At 42.1% G+C, this 23,318-nt stretch overlaps 2 protein-coding genes and 1 pseudogene across 8 annotated transcripts in view; 2 read left to right on the forward strand and 1 right to left on the reverse strand.

Moving 5' to 3' along the window:
• Ubn1 (ubinuclein 1) overlaps positions 1-13,000 on the reverse strand; it is a 34,980-nt gene extending 21,980 nt beyond the window's left edge. The window contains exons 1-6 of one of the 3 annotated variants that reach the window (XM_059270052.1): positions 11,731-13,000; positions 10,049-10,173; positions 7,220-7,507; positions 1,371-1,457; positions 767-862; positions 318-452 (exon numbers count right to left, since the gene is read on the reverse strand). In XM_059270052.1, coding sequence (XP_059126035.1) covers positions 318-452; positions 767-862; positions 1,371-1,457; positions 7,220-7,468 — 567 coding nt within the window. In that variant the 5' untranslated portion in view covers positions 7,469-7,507; positions 10,049-10,173; positions 11,731-13,000. The remainder of the gene's footprint in view (positions 1-317; positions 453-766; positions 863-1,370; positions 1,458-7,219; positions 7,508-10,048; positions 10,174-11,730) is intronic. The other 2 variants (XM_059270051.1, XM_059270053.1) reach the window with 2 other exon arrangements.
• LOC131918098 (U6 spliceosomal RNA) lies at positions 2,735-2,835 on the forward strand (annotated as a pseudogene).
• Glyr1 (glyoxylate reductase 1 homolog) overlaps positions 12,179-23,318 on the forward strand; it is a 39,265-nt gene continuing 28,125 nt past the window's right edge. For 2 of the 5 annotated variants that reach the window (XM_059270054.1, XM_059270055.1), the window contains exons 1-3: positions 12,575-12,710; positions 13,713-13,749; positions 14,673-14,752. In XM_059270054.1, coding sequence (XP_059126037.1) covers positions 12,673-12,710; positions 13,713-13,749; positions 14,673-14,752 — 155 coding nt within the window. In that variant the 5' untranslated portion in view covers positions 12,575-12,672. Of the gene's footprint in view, positions 12,342-12,574; positions 12,711-13,142; positions 13,383-13,712; positions 13,750-14,672; positions 14,753-23,318 lie in introns of those variants that run through there. The other 3 variants (XM_059270059.1, XM_059270058.1, XM_059270057.1) reach the window with 3 other exon arrangements.

Here is a 23,318-nt window from a genome sequence, read left to right on the forward strand (position 1 = left end):
CCCTAGAACTAAAGTCCTCTCCAAGTCCACAGCAGAGAAGCCACTAAGAATGGGGTATAGTTCATTAGTCCATACCCTCATGGCTCTTCCCACTCTGAGATGTATCTGGAAACATGAAGCTGCTGAGCCTGCTGGAGCATCTTGATGAAATGACTGAGGCCTCACTAGTATCCCCATGTTCCCACCATGTTGAGACAACTCTTACCGTTCTACCAGTCTCCTGAGCCATCCTAAGAGACTGCATATTCTAGAGTCACCAAATGATCTCAGTCACATCAAAAAGTATTTCTGAAATCCAAAAGGAAGAATATCCTAACCTTCGGAGACTTTTTCTTCTTTTCCTTAATGAAGTCATCCTCAGATTCTGATGCTTGTCTAAACTGCAAGGTTCCCGAGTTAATGTAAAATCCTCCATACTTTGTGGTCAAAGAAGCAGGAACAAGTTCATCATACTGAAGGGGAGAAACATATCATCAGCTCCCATTTCTAGTTCTATAGTACAAGGTACAAAGCACATCTTAAGAGATGCAACTAGGATTTTCTGTCATTCTTCAGACACCATGCTAAAACATTCTCTCATCAATCACTAATGTACAAGCTACTAGGTGTTTTGGAAAGAGGTTGTGATTTTCAATGAAAAATCCAAAGCCTGGGTCCAGGAAGTCCCTTCCTCTCAAGTTCAGGGCTTTTGTGCTAAGAGGACACACTAAGATGTCACAACCCTGCCCCACTGTCAGTATCATATATTCATTCATTAACTACTCACCGCCTCAGAGTTATCGATGAAAGAATCCGATTCATCATAGCCATACCCCATATCAATCAAATCCTGTATTCGGTCTTTCCTACGTTTCTTTCCACCCTAAAATTTAAAAGCAAGGGGTCACACGCTTTTTGATAAGTACAATGAATTAAATGTTGCCTTGAGTCTCATCAGCTAGTGATTAAAGGTTGAAAAGCACTGAAATACATACTCCCCTCACACTATCTCTCTCCTCTCTGTCTGTCTCTCTTACACACATACCCCAACACACCCAACCCCCTTGTCTAAAGACCTTTGAAAATAGGGCAGATTTATATCTGCATAAATGGCCGAAGACAGAAGAATGAAATAAATGGATTCTTTTGCTCTGTAACAAAACACAACCTCTAAGGCCTTATTTATCCATTTAACTCACACATTTTTCCTGCCACCTGAGAGTTCTGAACCTTAATGCATTTGTTTAATAGCTGTATTCTATTTCCTCTGAGTGCTACATCAATTTCCAGATCATTTCTGACTATATGATAATCCACTAAATGAACATGAAAATGCCTGGAGACTGTTCTCACTAATGAGGTTATTGTCTTGCCCAACATAGAAATCTTACATATTTTTCTTCAAATTTCCGCGCAAGGGCCTCCACCTTATGCCTTTCTTTTTCCTCATCGTTGAATGGATCCAAGACATCTTTTTTCTGGAAAGAGATCATTTCACAAAAAATAAATCATACACATAGTCCTGGTTAAAGAACCTTCAACCCAACACTTATAAACTGTGCAATAAAAACTATTAATCAGAAAGAGCAAGATGGAATACATGCTGCCATCACACTATGTTGTATTGTTTAAAAAACAGAATTTCAGCAGGTCTATCAGTTCATTGTAATCCTAGCTACTAGAAAGGCTGAGTCAGCACAAGGATCACAATTTCAAAGCCAGCCTGACTATAGGGCGAGGTCAAGGCCAACCTAGACAAGGCATGGATAGCTTGTCTTAAACTAAAAGAAGAGAGGGCTGAGGGCCTAGTTTAATGTTATTGCCCTTGCATAATCAAAGCCTTAGGCTCAACCCAAGAACCATATGTTAAAGAAAGAGAGGAAGAGAGAAAAAGAGAGAATATGTAATTTCAAGAAAACTTGATCAAATATCTACAATGGCCTAACAATGGGGCTTCAAACTGAGCAAAGGGCCTTTACTAGAGATGTTGCATGTCTACAGAACTGTGTTCAATAAAGTTGATTCTTTTTGTAACAATTTATTTAAGGTACTTGAAAACACTTTAAGGGGTCTATAGGCTTCATGAAGCTTCTAAAGTAGTCAAGGTTCAAAAAAGTTAAAAATGATGTCTGGGGAGACAGCTCAGGGATTAAGAGCACTGACTTCTCTTTAAATGACTTGGATTTAACTCCTAGCATCCACATGGCAGCTCGTAGTCATGTCTAACTCCAGTCTCAGGGGATCTGAGACCCTTTCCTGGCCTGTGATAGCATGGACACACATGCAAGCAAAACACCCACATACATTAAATAAATAGATAAAAGTTTTAGGATTTTTTTGTTGTCATTGTTTTTGTATTTTTTTTTTTTTTTTTTTTTTTGAGACAGAGTTTCTCTGTGTAGCCCTGGAATTCAGTCTATAGACCAGGTAGCTTTGAACTCTGAGATCTGCCTGCCTCTGCCTCCCAAGTGCTAGCTCTAAAGGTGTGTGCCACTAACCCCACCATCACCACCACCACCACTACCCTACCACCTTCACCCCAGCAAAAGATTTTTTTTTTAAAGTTAAAAACATGCTGGGCGGGGGGTGGCACATGCCTTTAATCCCAGGACTCGGGAGGCAGAGGCAGGTGAATCTCTGTGAGTTCGAGGCCAGCCTGGTCTACAGAGCGAGTTCCAGGAAAGGCGCAAAACTACACAGAGAAACCCTGTCTTGAAAAAAACCAAAAAGAAAAAAAAAGTGAAAAAAACAATGCGTTCTTTAGCAGCACATACATTAAAATTGGAATGATACAGTGAAGATTAGCGTGGCCCCTGCTGCAATGACACACAAATTCATGAAGCATTCCATATTAAGAAAAAAAAAAAAAAGGTTAAAAACTCACTGAATGTAATAGAAGTTCTTAACAGCCATTCTGTCTTTAGAAAAGTATTATAAGGGGTTTGAGAACTCAGTCCTACTGGTAGAATGCTTGCCTACTAAGCACAAGGCATTGAGGAAAAGGAAAAAGGGACCAAAACCATAAAAAAATAATAATAATAATAATAATCAAACACAAACTTAAGGGAACTCAAAAAGTGGTCTGAATAGTACTTCTCAGTCAAACACTGATTCAAGGAATTCTTACCCTTGGAAACATACCTTCAAGGGTCCACTATCATAACCCTCTTGTCTGCCAACTTCAATAATCATTCCAAATATTTTCATCTGTTCTTCTAAAGTTTATTTTTACTCTGTAAGTTTACTCATGCATTTATTTTTATCAAGTAAATTGTCCATAGCTGGACTTATGTTCTTGGGCAAGGAATTTTAATATTAATAGAGATTACACTAAATATGCTAAGACTTTAGAGTATAAATGAAATACTGAAAAATGGACGTTTGCTTCAAAACAAAAGTCTCTAGGCCAGGCATGGAGGTACATGACTATAATCTCAGCACCTGGAAAACAGAAGCAAAAGAACAGAGTTCTAGGCCAGCCCAGATTACGTAAGGCTCAATTTCCAACCTCAAAAAAAAAAAAAAAAAAAATTGCTGTATTTCACCTTCCTGTCTACTAAAACCCACACACCCATAAGATCAGTTACATGATCGCGCGCGCGCACACACACACACACACACACACACACACACACACACACACACACACACACTAGAATACTGTGGTACATACAAAATACAAACATCTAATGGTAATAAATGTCTGGGTTTTATTTTTAAATTTTTATCTTTATTTTATATGTACAAGTGCTTTGTCTGAATGTATATATGATTAGTATATGCATGCCTGGTACCCAAAGAGGTCAGAAGAGAACATCAGATCCCCTGGAACTAGAGTTACAGATGGTTGTGAGCCACCATGTGGGTGCTGGAAACGGAACCCAGGTCCTGTATAAAAAAGCAGCCAGTGCCGGGCAGTGGTGGCGCACGCCTTTAATCCCAGCACTCGGGAGGCAGAGCCAGGCGGATCTCTGTGAGTTCGAGGCCAGCCTGGGCTACCAAGTGAGTTCCAGGAAAGGCGCAAAGCTACACAGAGAAACCTTGTCTCGAAAAACCAAAAAAAAAAAAAAAAAGCAGCCAGTGCTCTTAACCACTGAGCCATCTCTCCAAACCTATATGGGCTGTTTTTAAAAACAGGTGCTTATTTGTATCTTCTAATATTTCTACAATGATCACATACAATTTAAATGGCTAAAATAACTTTAGAAATCCCATTTTTGTGTACTAACCAATTCAACATGAACTCTTCAAAGCCAAGGAATACACCATTCAATTACTATTTCTAGACCAAAGGTTCACCTCTGTCCAGACAGCATCCTGGCCATTATTAAGCTCAGCCCTCTGGGGCTTAAACCTTATCGTATTTTAACTTCTGCTACCTGTTCTCCTAGGATTTTCTTAAAATACCCATGAGACTGTAAATTCCCATGAAGCAGGGACAGTCTTTCCCACCATGCAGCAGCACTTCACATTGTAAAGAATAGGTGCTAACTGACCCAACACACAAATGTATCAAGTTATACTAGGGGTGGGAGTGAGTGCCCATGACTATACTCTTAACACTTCAAGACAGATCCTCTCAGGACTTGTAAAACTGACTTAGGAGTTGTAAAACTGAAGTCCAGGAGTATATTCTCTGTGTATATTCCATGCATTTTTCTGTAATATGGAGCTTCTCTACCCCAGCTGCCAAAATAAAAAACAGAAAAACAAGGTAAGTTAGAGCATTGGAGTTTGAGCCCATAGATAAATATGTTAACCTACTCCTGCTAATGTCTCTTTCTCTTAAGGAAGAGGATATCATCCCCACACTGAAAAAGTAACAGTGAACAGATTTTATTTTCTCATCCTGTTTACTGGCTCTTATACAATGACTCTTGGTATAGATGCACTGACTTTATTCTGGCTAAGATATCAATCAAGACAACAAACATTTGGTCTGGAGAGATAGCTCAGCAGCTAAGAGTGTTTGCAGAGCACCTGGGGTCCCCTTCCCAGCACCCACATAACAGCTCACAACCCTCTGTAACTCCAGTTGCAAAGGACCCAACTCCCTCTTGTTGCTTCTACATGCAACACACAGGGTACAGACACACACAGACCGAACACTTATATACATAAAAGCAAATAATGGAGCTGGAGAGATGGCTCAGTGGTTGAGAGCGCTGGCTGCTCTTACAGAGGACCTGGGTTCAATTCCCAGCACCCACAGGATGGCTCACTATCATCTGTAACTCCAGTTCCAGGGGATCTCACACTTTCTTCTAGTTTCTGTGGGTAACAGGTACACATGCAGTATACATATATACATGTAGGAAACACTTATAACTTTAAACATAATAAACATATTTTTGGTCAGGTGTGGTGGCATATCTCAGCACCTAGAAGGTGGAGGAAGAGGTTCAGGAATTCAAGAGCATCTTGCTACATGGTAAGTTAAGAAGCCAGCCTGGGATACATGAGACCCTGCCTCAAACAAAACAAAACATAACCCTACACATTTTTACTTAAGAAAAGTGAGGAATGTTTCTAACTAGACATGCTTCCTCCAAACACCCCTAAAATGAGTCAGGTAAGTGAGTACTTGGCACTGAGACACTATGCCTGAGACTTTAACAACATGATCTCACTCCACCCTCAGACACTGTGAACCAGGTGCTGGCTTCATCCCTGTTCTAGTAAAAACCACCAGAGACCAAAATGCCACAAGGGTGATCCTACTTACCTTCTCCTCCTAGCCTAACACAGTATACCATATACAGTAATTTTCACAAGGGTGATCCTACTTACCTTCTCCTCCTAGCCTAACACAGTATACCATATACAGTAATTTGTAAAATGCTCTTCATCTAGCTCCTACTCATGATACATGATTCTATATACATACAACACACAAAGATATGCAAAACTGGTCTTGATTGACAGCAGTTGCCTGTAAGGAAGTGTTCTTTGAGACAAGTAGAAGTATTTCTAGTATCCTGGTAAATGTTGTATTTTGTGAATCATGTACAGGTTACATGGCTGTGCTGAGTTTGTGAAAATCCACAAACTTTATCATATGTATTTTTCATGTATGTGTGACTCAACTAAAAATTGTATTAATATTTTTTAGTTGGATATAGTGGTGTAAGTATGTGATCCCAGCATTTAGAGTTTGCCACAGGAGAATCTTAAATTCAAGGTCATCTGGACTATATAGTAAAACTATGAGCTACTTGTTGTTGTTGTTGTTGTTTTTTGTCAGCTTGGCACAAGCTAGAGTGATCTTGGAAGAGGGACTCAAAAGAGAAAATGTGTCCATCAGATTGACCTGTACGCAGGTCTATGGGGATATTTTCTTGATTAATGATTGATGTGGGAATAGCCCACTCTATGTGGTGACACCCCCGGGCAGGTGGCCCTAGACTACATAAGAAAGGTAACTAAGCAAGGCAAAAGGAACAAGCCACTAAGCAGTATTCTTCCATAGCTCCTGCTTCTGTTCTTGCCTTAACTTCCCTTCATGATAGACTGTAGTGCAAGCTGTAAATTGAAATAATCCTTTCCTCCTCCCCAAATTGTTTTTGGTCTCTCTATTTGTCACAACAATAGAAAGCAATCAAAGACACTGTTCTGAAACTATATAAACACACACACACACACACTTTTTAAAAATGTTAATGAGCCAGTAATGGTGGCGCATGACTTTAATGTCAGCACTTGGGAGGCAGCGGCCAGCCTGGTCTAGAGAGCAAGTTCCAGGACAGCCAAGGCTACACAGAGAAACCCTGTCTTGAAAAACCAATAAAATAAATAAATTAATTAAATTAACATAAAAAATGTGTTGTTTCTTTTATTTATATAACCAGCCATAACTCAAACAGGCCTTGGATGTCCCATATACTTTTCTCTAGCATAAGTCAGGAGATGGTTTTTTTTTTTTTTTTTTTTTTTGGTTTTTCGAGACACGGTTTCTCTGTGTAGTTTTGGTCCCTGTCCTGGATCTTGCTCTGCAGACCAGTCTGGCCTCGAACTCACAGAGATCAGCCTGGCTCTGCCTCCCAAGTGCTTGGATTAAAGGCATGTGCCACCGCCACCTGGCAGGAGACAGATTCTTAAAAAAATTCTCTTTCCTCGCTCTAGATGAGTTGTGATCTTGGGGAAGCCCAGGACTCACTTCCCTGATATAAAAGGCCCATGTGAACATATTGGTATCTTCATGTTAGGTCTGCAGAGCAACTCTGGGTCTACTGGAATGTACCTTGTCTCCGGGATGAAAGCCTTTCACCTTCCCTCGGATGCTCTTCACCAGCTCTGGGTAGAAGAACTCTGGGCAGCGTTTGTGATCTGGTTCAAAGAGGGTGAGTGTAATCCGAACAGCGGCTGCAGCTGGCTCACAGTCTTGATGCTGTTCTGTTCCTCCAACCTCCTCTTTCCTGGACTTCTTCAAAAATGCAGGATTCAAAGAACCTGGGAGAGAGGTGAACTGGACCCTGTGGGGCTCCGACATGGCTACCAACAAGTCTTAGCAGGTGTCACTGCATGATTTCTGTTAACATTGAAAAGAAGGGCCAGGTCAAACCAAAATAACAAAGATAAACATTTTCAAAATAACAAAAATAGTTGTCAATTACACAGATTTAAAAAAATTTCTTTGTCAAGAAGAATCCATTGACAAATTATAACTGTCTTAACTCATTTAAGTATAGTTGTAACTATGAAATTTTTCCTATTTTAGAAATCATCCAACGTCACATAATTCAGGTCAAAAGCTTGTGTATTGATGCAGGCAAAACTGGGTTTTTTTGGCATGTGACCCTTCTCATTTCTTTTGTGCCTAGAAAGCCCTTTACAAACAGACCATATAAAAGAAACCACTCAGTCAGTCTTCTATAACTCTAACCTAAATTGAACTAACTATGCTCTAAGGTCTAAGAACAGGCTCTAACTTGTTTTTTTCCCAGTAACAATTACTAAAGATTCTTCCTTTCCCTGCTGATTTGTCATAGACCAAAGGAGATCTCATATATAGTTACGGTCCATGCTAAAAGCCGTGTTAAGTTTAATCAAGTACGGGAGAGATTCTTTAACCAGTACTGCTCTGTCTTGAAAACTCTTACACTTTTAGTATACTAAATTAAAAGTTCATCTTTTTTTTTTTTTAAATAATAACTGGGGGCTGGAGAGATGGTTCAGTGGTTAAGAAAGAGCACTCTGTTCTTCCAGTGGACCCAGGTTCAATTCCCAGCATCCACATAGCAGCTCACAACTATCTGTAACTCCAAGATCTGACACCTTACACAGACATACATATGGGCAAAACACCAATTCACATAAAATAAAAATAAATTATTTTTTTTTAAAAACTGGCTTCTAACCTATTTCAGATCAATTTTAGAATCCTTTTTGCAAGTCCCCTACAAAATGTGACTATACTTTGTAGGATGAATTGTAAATATGAATTAATTCAGGATGATTTGTCTATCTCCATATATATGTAGATGTTCTGGGATATATTGAAAATTCATTCATTTCATTATCATCATAAAAAGGTGATATAAGACCAGATAAGGTAGTAAAAACTATAGAAATGAGTTAAAAACAAAATCATCTAACCAGGTTGCAAAGACATAAGCAGTAAAACAGATTGGCCTGTGCAAAATGTTTACCAACATGCACTAGGATACTGGAAAAAAGAAACCTCAAAGGGCCTCAGGACATTGCTGGAAATTCACCTGGCTGTGAAAATAAACCTGAACTGAAAGTTAAAGGCTTGCAGGCTCCCCACTGAAAGGAAACACAATCTTACTGTAAGAAATGGATCAGCAAGTTACTCAATTGGATGAAGGAAGTGGCAATCAGATCCTAGTCTTCCTGTTTAGCCAAAATTTTTTAAATGTATCCTCATTTCAGTTCAGGCTTTCAGAGGGCACAACTCAAATCCACATAGCCAGTAACAATACTGTTAGCTACAACAGTGTATGCTAGCCTTAGCCAGCAGGGATACAAGACTAGAGGACAAAGTAAATCACCTATTAACTCTTACAAGTCAGATTTTGGTTAAGTTTTATGATGTTCACAACATACTATTTTGTTCTTGGGCTAGGCCATTAGAAACATTTAAGACGATCAGATTATATTAAAGGTCATGTTAAACTTATGCATTTAAATCCAAATGCTTAAGAAAGTGTAATTAAGGGGCTGGAGAGATGGCTCAGAGGTTAGGAGCACTGGCTGTTCTTCCAAAGGTCCTGAGTTCATTCCCAGCAACCACATGGTGGCTCACAACCATCTGTAACGAGATCTGGTGACTTCTTCTGGCCTGCAGGCACATATGCAGGCAGAACACTGTATATTGTAATAAATAAATAAATCTTTAAGTAAAAAAAAAAAGAAAGTGTAATTAAATTCTAAAGTCCATAAAAGAACCTAAATTGCATTTATACAATTAAATTAATAAGCCAGGCGGTGGTGGCGCACGCCTTTAGTCCCAGCAGAGCCAGGCAGATCTCTGTGAGTTCGAGGCCAGGCTGGTCTACAGAGCGAGATCCAGGACAGGCACCAAAACTACACAGAGAAACCCTGTCTCAAAAAAACAACAACAACAACAACAACAACAAAAAAAAAAAAAAAAAAAAAAAAAAAAAAAATTGAGTTATGGTCTTAGAAAGAGCTTACTGTAAAGTTTATAAGTTTACCTCTTTAGAAATATGAAGTAGCAGGGCAGGGTGGCACTTGCCTTTAATCCCAGCATTTGGAAGGCAGAGGCAGGTAGATCTCCATGAGTTTGAGGCTGGTCTACAGAGTATCAGGGCAGCCAGGGCTACAAAGAGAAACCCTGTCTCAACCACCCACCCACCCACCCACCCCAAAAAAGAGAGAGAGAAAAAAGAAATATGAAGTATCTGAGCAAATTAAGAAAAAAAACTACATGTAGTTTAAAACACTTAAGAGAATCTAATTAACTTGGTTTAAAAGAGTTAATTGTTTAAGGAAGTTTAATCTGTTTAAGCTAGTGCTGTCTCAAACATTTGTCCAAGTTTTACTTTCACATGCAAGTATGCATGTGTATGCATGTGTGAAAACTTACAGAGGTTGGTTCCTTTCATCATGTGAGTTCCGGGGACTGAATGTAGGTCTTCAGGCTTGGAGGCAGGCACCCTTATCTGCTGAGCCATCTTGCAGACCCTCAAGTAATTTTCTGACATATAAATTCTTAAATTTGTAAACAAAACATAAATTTTTACAAGTCTTAAAAATAGCTACAAATGGGCTGGAGATGTAGCTCAGTAGAGTGCTTTCCTAGTACACTGGAGGCCCTGGGTTCAATTCCCACAGTGAATTAAATTGGGAATGGTAATATACACCTGTAATCAGCATTGTGGAGGTGGAGGCAGGAAGACCAGGAGTTTAAAATTACTCTTGGCTATATAAGGAGCTGAAAGCCAGCTTGGATTACATGAAACTCTGTCTCCAAATAAAACGACAAAAAGGAAAACAAAAAACAAAAACACAAACCTAGAGATTAGAGTTATTTGTTTTTTCAAGACAGGGGTTCTCCATGTAGCCCTGGCTGTGAGACTAGTTTTTAAATACTCTGAATGAGTTGAATATTAGAATGCACACAGGAAGAAAAAAAATATTTTTAAAAAAATTGTGCCTAGGGAGGTGGTGGCACATGCCTTTAATCCCAGCAGAGGCAGGCAGATCTCTGAGTTCTAGGCCAGTCTGTTCTACAGAGCAAGTTCCAGGAGAGCCAGGGCTACACAGAGAAATCCTGTCCTGAAAAACCACACACACACACACACACACACACACACAAAAAAAAAAGATTATGCAAAAGCCACTGGATTTTTCTGTATCTCCAGGTATTCCCAGGGACTGTTTATGGTTTTTTTCTCATAAATACATTCTTTTTAATCACTTTACTTTTTGAACAGACTACTGATGAAACAAAGAAACTTGTATGCTAATTTTATCATTAATTTTTTCTTATTTAATGGCTTTTCTCTTTTTATTCTAAAATGCAGTTTTATTATCTACAGAAATGACAACTTTTCTTTCACATTTATTTTTGTTTCCTGTCTTATTTCATTAGGTAGAACTAGATAGTTTTCTTATTTCATTAGCTAGAATTAGACAATGTATCCTTTGCTCTATTCCTTACTTTAATGGGATTACTTCTAGGTCTAGTTGTAAAGATTCACATTTAAAGACGTCATTACAATATTCTTTAATTCCTCCAAAATTCTAACTTCTAAATTAAGAGCACTTGTTGAACTTTATTAAGTAATTTTATGAAATATTAAATACACTTTAAATAGTCAGTTTGTGTTTAAAATAACACAGTGTAAATGGCAGTCCCTGCAAATAATCTGTGGTACTTCTGGGAAATTTAAAAAAAAATAGGCTGGGGTCAATCCAAGGCACCCACCAAGCTTCTCCACCCCACCGCCGCCAGAGCAATTTACAGCCAGAGCCTCTACGTGGGAACACTGCCTTGGGGAAATGGGCATGAACTTGACACCTTCCAAGCCGGCACTGACTCAAAAAAGTACAGCTGTAAGTTAAGTCCACCCTTCAGTTAAGTCCACGTACTCCCAGTCGTCTGTTCTGGGAGTGAGACTTTCTTACACAAAACAAAAGTCAAGCTGCAACCCCGTCTGCGGAAGTTAGGGCAGCCGCCCTGCCCCTCGGCAGCTAACAGTTCCCACTACGCTGTCATCTGTCTTCCAGCTGTCACAACTTCTTGCAAAGTGTCACACTACTTACAAAGACTAACGCGGGAGGCTGGACTGGACCGCGGCACACACTGTTGTCCCCAGAGCCGACGCGGGCCGCAGACGTCCCCCCGTGGCGGTCCTCATGCCGGCCCGGGACCCCCGGGCTGCGGCGCGGCTCAGCGGCCCGCTCCCGAGCGCTGCATGCGGGCACGCGGAGGGCCCGCGCCGCGGCCCATGGCCGGGTCCCCAGCCCGTGGGAAGGGAGCCTCTCTACAAACCGCCGCTTTCCCTCGCCAGCCCGGGGGGCGGGGGGAGCCGAGAGATGCCAAGTCCACGTCCAAGAAAACAAGTCAGGCGACGCCGAGAACGCTTGGCGCGGACGCCGCTCCGGAAACCGACCGTCGAGCAGGGCGCTCCTCAGCAGGCTGGAGCTCCCGCCCCGAGCGCGGGCTCGCGGGACACCAGGGCCTCTCGGGCCCCCGGCTTGGACCGAGACGGGCTTCCAGGCCGCGCCAGGGTCAGTCGGAGCAGCACCCGAGCTCCAAGACCCGTCCGCCCGGCACCTAAGGCTCAGGAACGGCCCGGGGCCCGCGCCCGACTAACGGCCGTAACGGAAGCGGCGAGAAAGACTTGAGATGAGTCCAGAGCCCCGGAAGCGAGGTGGGCAGCTCAGTCGGCTTCCTTTCGCGCTAGTCCGGCCGCGCCGCCTCCGCCGCGGCTGCTTTGGACCGTGGACGCTTCGTTGTCACGAGCCGGAGGGAGGAGGGGGCAGGAGCCTGGAGTCTCCGGGCTTCGACGCGCTGAGAGCGCGGCGCTTAAGTCACGTGTCTCCGAGCCACCCAATGAGCGCCAGCGGCGCGGTGACGTCAGCGCATCCGCTTGGCGGATGACAGCAGGCCCCCGTCACGTGGTCAGGCCCACTCCAATGGGCGGTGCCGCGGCGACCTGAAGTTCCCGGCTGCCCGTGCGGCGGCGGTGGTTGGGTGGTAAGATGGCGGCTGTGAGTCTGCGGCTCGGCGACTTGGTGTGGTGAGTCCCGGTGGCTAGGGCTGAGGGAACGGCGGCGCGAAGCTGTTTTTCCTGGTTGCAGGGTTGGCGGCTGTCCCAGAAGCAGCTTTATTATTTGCTCCTGGCGGCCAAGAGTTGGGAAGACGAGGTGCCGCCGCGCTGCGAACGACGCTTGGGCGGAAGGGGCTGTCCGGTCCCCGGGGGACCGAGGCCGAGGGTGGCCGCGGCGGTCCGGGCTCTGAACCCTGAGGCCATCCCAGGGGAGGGCTCCGACTCTGGATCCCGGACGCTGGCCGCCGGTGCAGCGAGTTCCGTTGTCGCGCGGGTTCGCGAGTCCCGGGATCTCTCCGGTGCTCTTCTCGAAGCAGGAGAGGCTACCTCGCGGGGGTCAGAGCCGTCCAAACCCGCGTTCCGATGGGACAGACGTGGGCTCGAGGCTCCAAGTGGCGAAATCCGGTGCCGGGCGCTGCCCCATGAAGAAATCGAGGGGAGGGGGACTTCTCCTTTACAAATGATGGCTAGGCGGTGACCAGTGCCTCTCGTTCTGTTCCTTGTGTCTCCGACAACAGCCAGAGTGAAAACTGACCATTGTCTCCTTGAAGCTGCGTAGTTTCCCGACCTAGAGGAAGGTTTCCATGATCATTTGTCAAAGGAAGGCCGATCTTGTGGTGAATTAAACCAGACTTAGGGAAAGTATGTTTACAAAGAGAAAGAACTGTTTCCAACCCTGTCACTGGGAGGCCCCAGACTAATGACTCTTAATGGTTTTGTTACTCTGTATTCCTTCTCAGTGGAAGAATGCACAGACATCAGGCACATGCATGTATAGTTCTGTATTCCATGTGTGAAGGTCCTGAGCCGAGCTGTGGAAGGCCCATTAAAGGCTCCAGTTTGCCTGCTTTTGTTGTGGCCCTTGAAAGTGCCAGCCTAGAGTTATAGGAGCATAAATTGCTTGTTGAGTGGGCTGAAGGAGATGGACTGGCTTTTCCAGGGCAAGTTCTGACTCTGTATTATTTTCTCTAGGGGGAAACTGGGCCGGTATCCTCCCTGGCCGGGAAAGGTGAGTGTATTGCTGCTATTAAAGGAAGGCTGAAGTTGAAGTTAAGGATATGGGAGAATGCTGTTTCCCTCGGTCTCTAAATGAGCTCGTTCAGATAAAACTTAGGTATTTTACCTCTAGTTATCATTAGGTTTTGAAAGGTATATCAAAGTGTTTAATGTACAGTAATCACATCTTTCTTCAGTCAGAGATGGTTTGTGAAACTTGTTGTTTTTATCTGGGAAATCAATTGTAATCAGAATGTACCATTACACTTTAAGAAGGAAGAAACAGATTCTCCAGGAAGAGGAAAGTCTAAATGTAGGTTAGTGAAAAGCCAAAGTATTTTTGTCCCAACTAAGTTTAAATCTTCTTCCCCTGTTACCATATGTGCTGCTCCAGTGCATATCTGCAGAAGTTGACATTCCAGATTTTTTGAGAGGTGATCCATCATAGCTTTCCAAATGTTCTGGTTTTGTAGTCTTGCTAGGAATCCAGGAAATGTCTGTAGACTCTTTGCAGTATGGTGTTTCCTGTGCCTCAGTGGTCCTTTATTTCCACCATTTCCTGCCTTAACTCTTGCTGCACTGAAAGTATTTTGAAGAATATTTTCTGTTTCTTCATTGATCACATATCACATGGGGGTAGGGGTGATATTGCTGTTAGTTTTAACTGCTTGTATACCAGGACCCATTACAGTAAAAGCTGTATCTACTAAACAATACACTACCTGTTAGCTATGGGGAATTTAAGGAATATTTGCACATTTCTTCACATCACAATAGAAAAGTGCCAGATACGGGACAAATAGAAAGCCTTGGTTTCTTTTGGGACATGGTTCTTTTTAAAATCTTTGGTTTTTTTCCAGCCTAGCTAGAGCTATGACAAATACTTTTCTAGTAGACCACTGGGTTCTCATACCTTTTTTCCCTTTTATCCTTCAGATTGTTAATCCACCCAAGGACTTGAAGAAACCACGTGGAAAGAAATGCTTCTTTGTGAAGTTTTTTGGAACAGAAGATCAGTGAGTAGTATTCCCTGAGGGATTGTGTTGCCTGTGGTTGTTCCCCTGAGTCTGAGCTGCTTTGGACTATTCTAAGGCTCCTTAGTTCAGGTTCACTGCAGTGTGTGAAAAAATGGCACCTCATTCTGGCTTCTGCCTGAACAAAAGGGGCTGTTCTTTCTAATCTGTCAAAAATTATTCTGCGGCCAATAGTAATGTCCCTCAGGCAAGAACCAGAGTTCATAGCTTTCTACATATTATAGGCACATTGAAGTAGTTTCTTATATCTTTACTTAATCAATAGTTTCTGTTTGCTTCTTTCTCTCATCAATTTTTTTAAAATTTTGTGGCCTTGTGGATGGAACCTAGAGTCTTTCCCATGCTAGACAAGCCATTAACCACTGAACTACATGCCCAGCTGATTTTCTTTTAATGACCACGTAGTGTGGTCTGCTTCTGAGGTACAGTGAAAGCTAAGATGTTATTTGATAAAAGTACTGTTTTAATCCTGTTCCCATTTGTAAGATAAAGTAACTTACTATGTCATTGTAATTATAAAGCTTTATTTCCTAGTATGTGCTGAACTGGAAGGATCTAGAACCATTACTTTGAGGGTCTTTGATATTACAGAAAGCAGTTTAAGAAGTTACACAGAGGGAAGAGTGTGTAGTAACTTGAATTTGTAATTATTTGTTCTCCTCAGTACAAGATGATTGCCTGATTCTGGCTAGGTAACCTGATTTCTTTAAGCATTTGCTTTTGTATTTATAACAGTTAAAAGAAAAATGTTACTAAGTTAAAAAAATGTGATTTTTTTTTCCTGCTAAAAACACTAATGGCTAAAATATTAGTTCCTTAAAAGCAACATTTAATATTATATATGAAAGTACCTTACAGATTGCTTCACACATTCAGGAGTTTATGTGTCAGAGTGCTCTAGCAGGTTTCAGTTTACATAGTATGTTGACTGACCTTCACAATACAGATATACCCTGCCCCCATTTTCTTTTCACCAGCCAACTTACCGGCTTTGTGGTGGCAGTGTTTTCAAGGAAGATTACTCTGAGTTGTAAGAGCAGAGCCTGTGGAAGGGGGAATGGTGTTCAGTGCCATGCATTGAGATTGGACTATAGCTCAGTGGTATAACACTTGCCATTACCACCACTACCCCACCTGCCTCAGAAAGGAAGGAAAGTGTTATTGCCATTGACTACTTAAAGAAGATTATCCTGATCAAAAAAACAGGTGTTGGTTATATTGCATTTAAGTCTACACTCCGTAGTGCTAGACGCTGAAGGAATTCCTAGGACAGTGAATGTTGTGGAGCTCAGTAAGGGAACGAGATTGAATAGTGCAGCTGGGATAGTGTGCAGAATAACCAGGGTAACTAGGACACTATGATGAAAGAGGGCGAGGTCAGTGGAGAACACCAAGGTCTTGGAAAGCTGATGGAAGACAAGATGGGAATCCAATTGCAAAGCATGAATAGAGTTTGGATGATCAGGAACGAAAAGGCAGTGTAGATCCTATTGAGCTATGGGAAAGGAGAGACTTCTTGCCTGGGGTAACTGATGCTAGGGAATCACAGGCAATAGTACTAGCCACACTTTAAGGGTGGCTAAATGAAAAATTAAACATATCTAAAAGAAATGTGGGAGCTCATTCAGATTATTTGAGGTCTGAAAGCCATTCTTTGGTAATTTTTTTTTCTAATGCTAAAATCTTAGAAGAATATAGTGGTTTCTCTGTGTAAATAAAATACTAGAACTAAGTAAGACTTGGGAAATCAAAGTTGCATAAACTTGAGTACCCAGTGAGAAAGGGTATATGCTGAATGCATATGGAATAACCCAGTGCTGGTAGTGATGGTGTGATTTCTAAACAAAAGCTCTCTCTAGTAGGTACATAGCAAGTGGATACAAGGGAATCAATGCCTTTAAATAACTTGAAGCCTCTTAGCTCCTTTGATGGAGTTCCACATTAAAAAAATTTTTTAGAAGGGCTCAGGGTAAAGCTAGTAGTATAGTATATGTTTAGCATTCATGAAGCCCTGGGTTCAGTACTCAGTATTTCCCAAAAGATAAAACCCACTGTAGGACTCAAGTGCTTGTTTATTTGTTTGGTGGTCAGTAGACAAGTGATAAGGGTTTGCAGCACTGCTGTTAAGGACAGTCCTCTGTGCTCAGCTCTGTTAAGGGTGGTTTATTTAGGGTCAGTGTACTATCTCTGGAGGTGAGCTCTCCAGATCAGGTAGTTGCAACAGAGTACTTGGGGAAATAGCTTTGAATGTGTAGTCTGCCTAACATGTATCAGATAACTGGTTCTACCTGCTCTCTGATCTAAGCAAGCCGTTTCACCTTTCTAAGCCATCCTCATATGGGAATGCTTTGTGAGGAAAAGCAGCATTACTTCTAACATGAAAGGATACATTTTCCCACCTTTGTACTGTGGCTGTCCAGGAAAACTGTGTGCAGTTTAGTTATGTTTCCCAGAAGACCAGATAGATCTAGTCAAGATCCAGAGAAGGGACGTGTCAGACAGAAGAATAGCGCTCTTTACTATGGGAAAGCAAAGCCTGAAAAAAAACCATGGTCAGGAGTTAGGAACCAGCTTGTGGCCTTCAGAAGTTCTGCAAGGGACACCTCAAATGGAATATTGTGTGATTGTTTAAGAACAGCACAATGATTCCTATGTGAAGTTAGTCACTTTGGAGGTGGTATAGACAAATGATAGCTAAATTTTTTAGAGACAAAAACTAGTTTCTAAAGGACAAATATGTCTGTGGCTGGGGTGGAACCTTTAACGCTGACATTAGGGATGAGCGTAAGTGTGATCCTGGCTAATCCTGTGTTGGAGATTTCATTGGTGACTGGACCCTGGCCCAGTGAATGAGGCACACCCCATGCTATTACATTCCTGAGAAACATAGGATTCAGTCAGATATACTCAGTTTCAAAATTGACGCATGAACTAATAGAAAAAAAATACAAGTAATTAATTTTTATTTTATCAAGGACCTTTATTGCAGAGTATATACATAGCCTCTTGAGTAAGGTTATTGGTATCTTATGCTGGTCCTGGAGAGGTGGCTCAGCAGTTAGCAGCACTTACCGCTTGCTCTTGCAGAGGACTGGATTTGGTTCCCAGCACCCGCATCAGGTACCCTCTGACTTCCAAGGGTACATATATATATACACACACGGTGCACATTAACTCACATAGCACACACACACATACACATAAATAAAAAACAAAAATTTTAAGTGTATGTATATAAGATATATATAATATGATCCTAAAGTTTTAGACATCTGGCTTTTCCTTTCCTTTCTTACCAACTCATCTAACAAATTATATTGGCATCCCACAGTTAGGAAAAGAAGGCCAAACCTACCTCATTAGGCCTCCATATTGAGGACAGGACTTAAAGGTGAGATGGATTCAGCTCTCCAAGACAAAACTTTCCCCATTTACTTTAAAATCTAGAGGGAAAAATAACTTCAACATAGCTTTATTAACTATACCATGTGACCACAGTTAAACATCAAGAATCAATGTATGAGAATCCACCTTGGACAAGTCTGTCCTTGATTGCTACTCATCTAAGAAGAGATGAGGCACAGAGTTTAAAAATTTGATCCAGCATTGGAGAGATGGCTCCACAGTTTAGAGCACTTGCTGCTCTCCTAGAAGACCCTAGTTGGTTCCCAGCACTTGTGGTACGTAGCTTATAATTACCTATAACTCTAGTTCCAAAGGATCTGCCACCTTCTGCTCTTCACTGACATCTGCACACACTTGTGCATGCAAATACAAATAAGTAAATAAATATAAATCTTTAAAAATTTTTTGATCAGGGCCTGGAGAGATGACCCAGTGGTTAAGAACACTGGCTGCTCTTCTAGAGGACCTGGGTTCAATTCCCAGCACCTACATGGTAGCTCACACCTGTCTGTAACTCCAGTTCCAGGGTTTCTGACACCCTCACAAAGACATAATATGCAGGCAAAACACCAATGAACATAAAAATAAAAACAAATTATGTATTTAAAAAAAATTTTTGTGATCAATGCAGGCTGGCAAGATGCAGATAAGGGTACTTGGCTGCCAATCTACATAATCTGAGCTCAGTCCTCCAAACCCACATTGTGAAAGGAGAGAACTGTCCCCTAATCTCTATACTTGCACCGTGGTCTGTGTACACACACACACACACACACACACACACACACACACACATACTCTATTGAAAATTTTTGGTTTGATCTCTAGCTGGAGATAGCAAAATGAGAAAGTGTTCATTTAGTTTACAGGTACTCAGAGCCACCAGTTCAAGAATACTACTGCAGGGACTGAACTGATAGCTCAGTGGTTAAGAGCAATGGCTTCTCTTCTAGAGGACCAAGGTTCAATTCCTAGAACCCACATGGGGCTCACAACTGTCTGTAACTCCAGTTCCATATAATCCCATGCCCCCTTCTAGTCTTGATGAGCACTAGGCACGCACATGGTGCACAGACATACATGCAGGTAAAACACAGATACAGCAAATTAAAATAAATCTTTAAAAATAATGATGCTAAATCAAGGAAAGGCCCTAAAGACTTTTCTCCTTTAAAAGAATGTTGTAGGCAAACTGGGCAGCTTATGACTGGAGACCTCTGTTTGCATGGCAATCTTTATGGCCAGTTCTCCCCTCTGCTTTCAGGAAGTACATGGGTGGTCTCCTGACTCTTCTCACTTGAGGGCCAGGGGTTGCAAATTTAAATGGTAAGGATCCCAGACTCAGGAGCTTTTTACATCAAGCCACATGTAAGGTGAGCCAGGCCTGGCTGATATAAGGTGTAAGGTACTAAAATCTGTGGTTAATGATGAAGAACATTGTGTGAGCATGCCTTTTTCTTTTCACCTGGCATTGACCAATCTACTTCCTCTACATCTAACACCATTTCATAGTTGGAGAGTTGAGCTAAGTGAGTAGTGAGATCCAATGTTCTGGATATTTGACTGGCACAACCTGTCCCTGTGCCAGGGCTGCATGGTAGCTGTTGTGAATAGAATGGATTAGATTCTCCTTCCCAAAAACAGGAACAGCTCATGTCCAGATAGTAACTCCCTCCATGGCTGATGACAGTGCCATGACTGAACAGGTGTCATGTAATAGAATTATAGAAGCTGGCCCATAGAGGAGCAGTAACTATTGGTTAATGAGGGCAGCACAGCTAGAAAGCCTCATCTGGCACTTGAGGATGTTACCAAGTACCCTGGTTAGTTTTCTGTTGCTGTGATAAACACCACAAGCAAAAGCAATTTCAATCTTATGCCTCTGGGTCACAGTCCATCTTCGAGGGAAGTCAGACAGGAACCATGGAAGAATGCTACGTGCTGGCTTATTCAGCCAGTTTTCTTATACAGCCCAAGACCAACTTCCCAGTTGTGGCACTGCCCACAGGGGGCTGGGTCCTCCCCATCAATAGTCAAGACATTTCCCCCAGGGACTACAGGCCAATCTGATCTGAGTTCTCCTTCTTAGGAGGAGGATCTAATCTATGTTTGGTTGTATCAAGTTGACAATAAAAACCAAGCAGGACACAAAGTTTTCTAAATCCATCTTAGTTGCAAGTCTTTTGGTGATTTCCTTTGTTGGTGGTGGTAGTGATGGTGATAATTTGTTTTGTTCTTGTAGTTTTGAAACAGGATCTCTTGTAACCCACACTGGCTTAGAACTCCTGATCCTCCTTCCTCCACTTCCCAAGTGCTGGAATCACAGGAGTGCACAGCCACGCTTGGCTTTGTTGGTGTCTTTAAGGTAAACTTTGCTTGAAATGAACTGAGACTTTTCCATATTGCCTTTGTGTGAGTGTGTGTGTGTCTGTTTCCTGGTGCCTTCATTTCTAAATAGCTTAAAACTGGAGATGACGTGTCATCTTCAGCCTCTAAGTACTAGTATCACACATCCAGATAGAGAAGGAGACCCATAGAGTCTGATACAGGCTTTCTGCTCCTTGTCTTTTTATATGTCATCCCCATCCAGTCCTATTGTTGTATGCCCTCCATTTCAAAACTCCAGCCCAGGTGTTTGTATCTAAGCAGTGGCTGAGATGCACGTGTGAGGTTGTCGTATGGTTTTTCACTTAAGGAGAAATCAGCTCCAAAGTACAGAAATTTTTATTTAAGTAGAGTAATCTGAGAATGGCTTAGTGGTAAGTCTGTCTTCCATTTGAAGAGTTTGTAGGAAGGATGACAAGACATCAAGGAACAAGCTGTCAGTCATGTCAGATGTGCTCACACAAGCATCCAGGCTGAGTTTCCCACTACAGCTGGCTTCTAAGCCAGGAGGTTTAGGGCAGCACCTGCTGAGCAGCTGGAATGATCTACATAAAGGCCTTTACAATTGATTTTTGGATTCTTGTTAATGTTAATGGTTTTTAAAATGAATCTGAAAAGAATGAAGCGACAAACTCACAGAGATCCGCCTGCCTCTACCTCCCGAGTGCTGGGATTAAAGGTGTGTGCCACCACCGCCTGGCTGACTAGTTTCATTTTTGTTGGTTTTTGTGGAGTTTGTTTTTTGTGGTTTGGGAGGGTTTTTTGGTTTTGTTTTGGTTTGGTTTTTGGTTTTGAGACAGGGTCTCACTATTATAGCCCTGGCTGGCCTGGAAAGCACAAGAGATCTGCCTGTAACTGCCTTTCAAGTGCTGCGAGTAACATACCCAGCTCAGGTAGACTATTTTGTGGGTTGTGCCATCCCAGAGACACAGAATCAAGAAGTTGTATATTCCTTTTGTGTAGCTCTTTCTGCTTTTTGAATTTAACAGGTATCTGACTGGGTGGCCTCACAGATCGCCAGTTACCTTGTTTTCCAGCATTTACTACCACAAACAATGTGTAATTAACTACCTTGAACTTAAAAGTAAAGCTTCGTACTTTAGGCACAGACTGGATGAGCTTGATATTTTTTGACTTCCCAATCTATGGCAAAATGGTCTGAATGGGTACAGCTCCTTCTAAATCCTAGGAAAAGGTTGTAAGGCCAATCACAGGTTACAGCTCGCTATAAGTAAACAAAACAGCTGTGTAAGGCAGAGTCCAGCGTATTGGTAGAGCGCATGACTAGCATGTACAAGCCCTGGCTTCATCCTCATACCACCACCAACCCCCCTAAAAAAAGAGAACAGTCTTTAAAATGCTGTCACAAGACCTAGGACTGTAACTCGGTAGAGTGTTTGCTTAACGTGCATAATGCTCTGGATTTGATCCTGATCACTACATTAATCAGACATGGTGATACACACCTATGATCATAATCCTGGCACTTGAGAAGTGAAAATAAAAGGATCAAAGATTTAAGGTCATCCTTAGTTACATGTGGAGTTTGAAGCCAACCTGGACTACATGAGATCCTTATCTCCCAAAATTAAAGTTAGTGTAGTGATGAATGCCTTTAGTCCCAGCACATGGGATGCAAAGGCAGGCAGATCTCTGAGTTCAAGAAAAACCTTGGCTACAAAGTGAGACGCTGTCTCAAAAAATAGATAGATAAATGAATTGATTTAAGGCCAGCTCTGGTGATACATACACCTGTAATTGAAGCATTTGAGAGGCAAAAGCAGGCAGATCTCTGGGCATTTGAAGCTAGCCTGTTCAACAATGAAAACAAAGGGTTAGTGAATACAAAGCTAGACCCTGCCCTCCCTGTTGGTTTGTTTGTAATGCTGAAAAGTTACCCACTCGAGGGACTGGAGAGATGGTTTAGTGGTGGAGTGTACTGACTGCTCTTCCAGAGGACCAGGGATTGATTCCCAGCACCACACAGCAGCTCACAACCTACTGTAATTCCAGTTCTAGAGACACCACCTTCTGGTCTCCTTGAGCAGTACCAGGCACACATGGGTATATCAACATACATGTAGACAAAACATCCATACGCATGAACTAAAACAAAATCAAATAGTTAGCTAGCTGAGCATTTTATTTGGCACCTTTCCACCCACTGGCTAGCAAGCCTTCTAGCCTCTAAAAATGGCTGGAAGATATCATTTACTGGCACCAATTTCATACCTGCTTTGCTGTTCCTCCAGGATTAGAAGTCTTACTGAGGTTCCAGCTAAAAGGCACCATGTCATTAAGCAGACAGCGCTTTGCGATGTGACCGCTATAGATCACATTTTGTTTGGATGGCTGAAGTGATTCCAATGTGGTTTGCTTTCTAGAGGTGATCCTTCTGGGCTCTGGTGAGCTGGCATTTTTATGACTGTACTCTGGTGAGGCAGGAGGCCTCTCTGATACTGGGTCGATTTCCTGAGTAGATTAATATTTCTCTCTTTTATCCTCTCAAAGTCACATTTGTATTGTCAGTTCATTTGAATATTTCAAAGATCATTGTATTGAAGAAAATTTCATTATAGTTTCTCAAAGTCCTGTCAGGAAGGTGAGTGGAATTTTGTGTGTACTCTTCCTTCTTACAGAAATCAGAACTCTTGTTTAAAACATTTTCACCCAAAAAGATGGGGGCTGATTTGTTGGCATTTCATCCACAGAAGTCTTCACCTTTGCTTTTTCTCTGAGTCAGAGTTTGGTGGAAGGA

Source organism: Peromyscus eremicus, chromosome 8a (assembly GCF_949786415.1).
Source record: "Peromyscus eremicus chromosome 8a, PerEre_H2_v1, whole genome shotgun sequence".
Taxonomy (NCBI): domain Eukaryota; kingdom Metazoa; phylum Chordata; class Mammalia; order Rodentia; family Cricetidae; genus Peromyscus; species Peromyscus eremicus.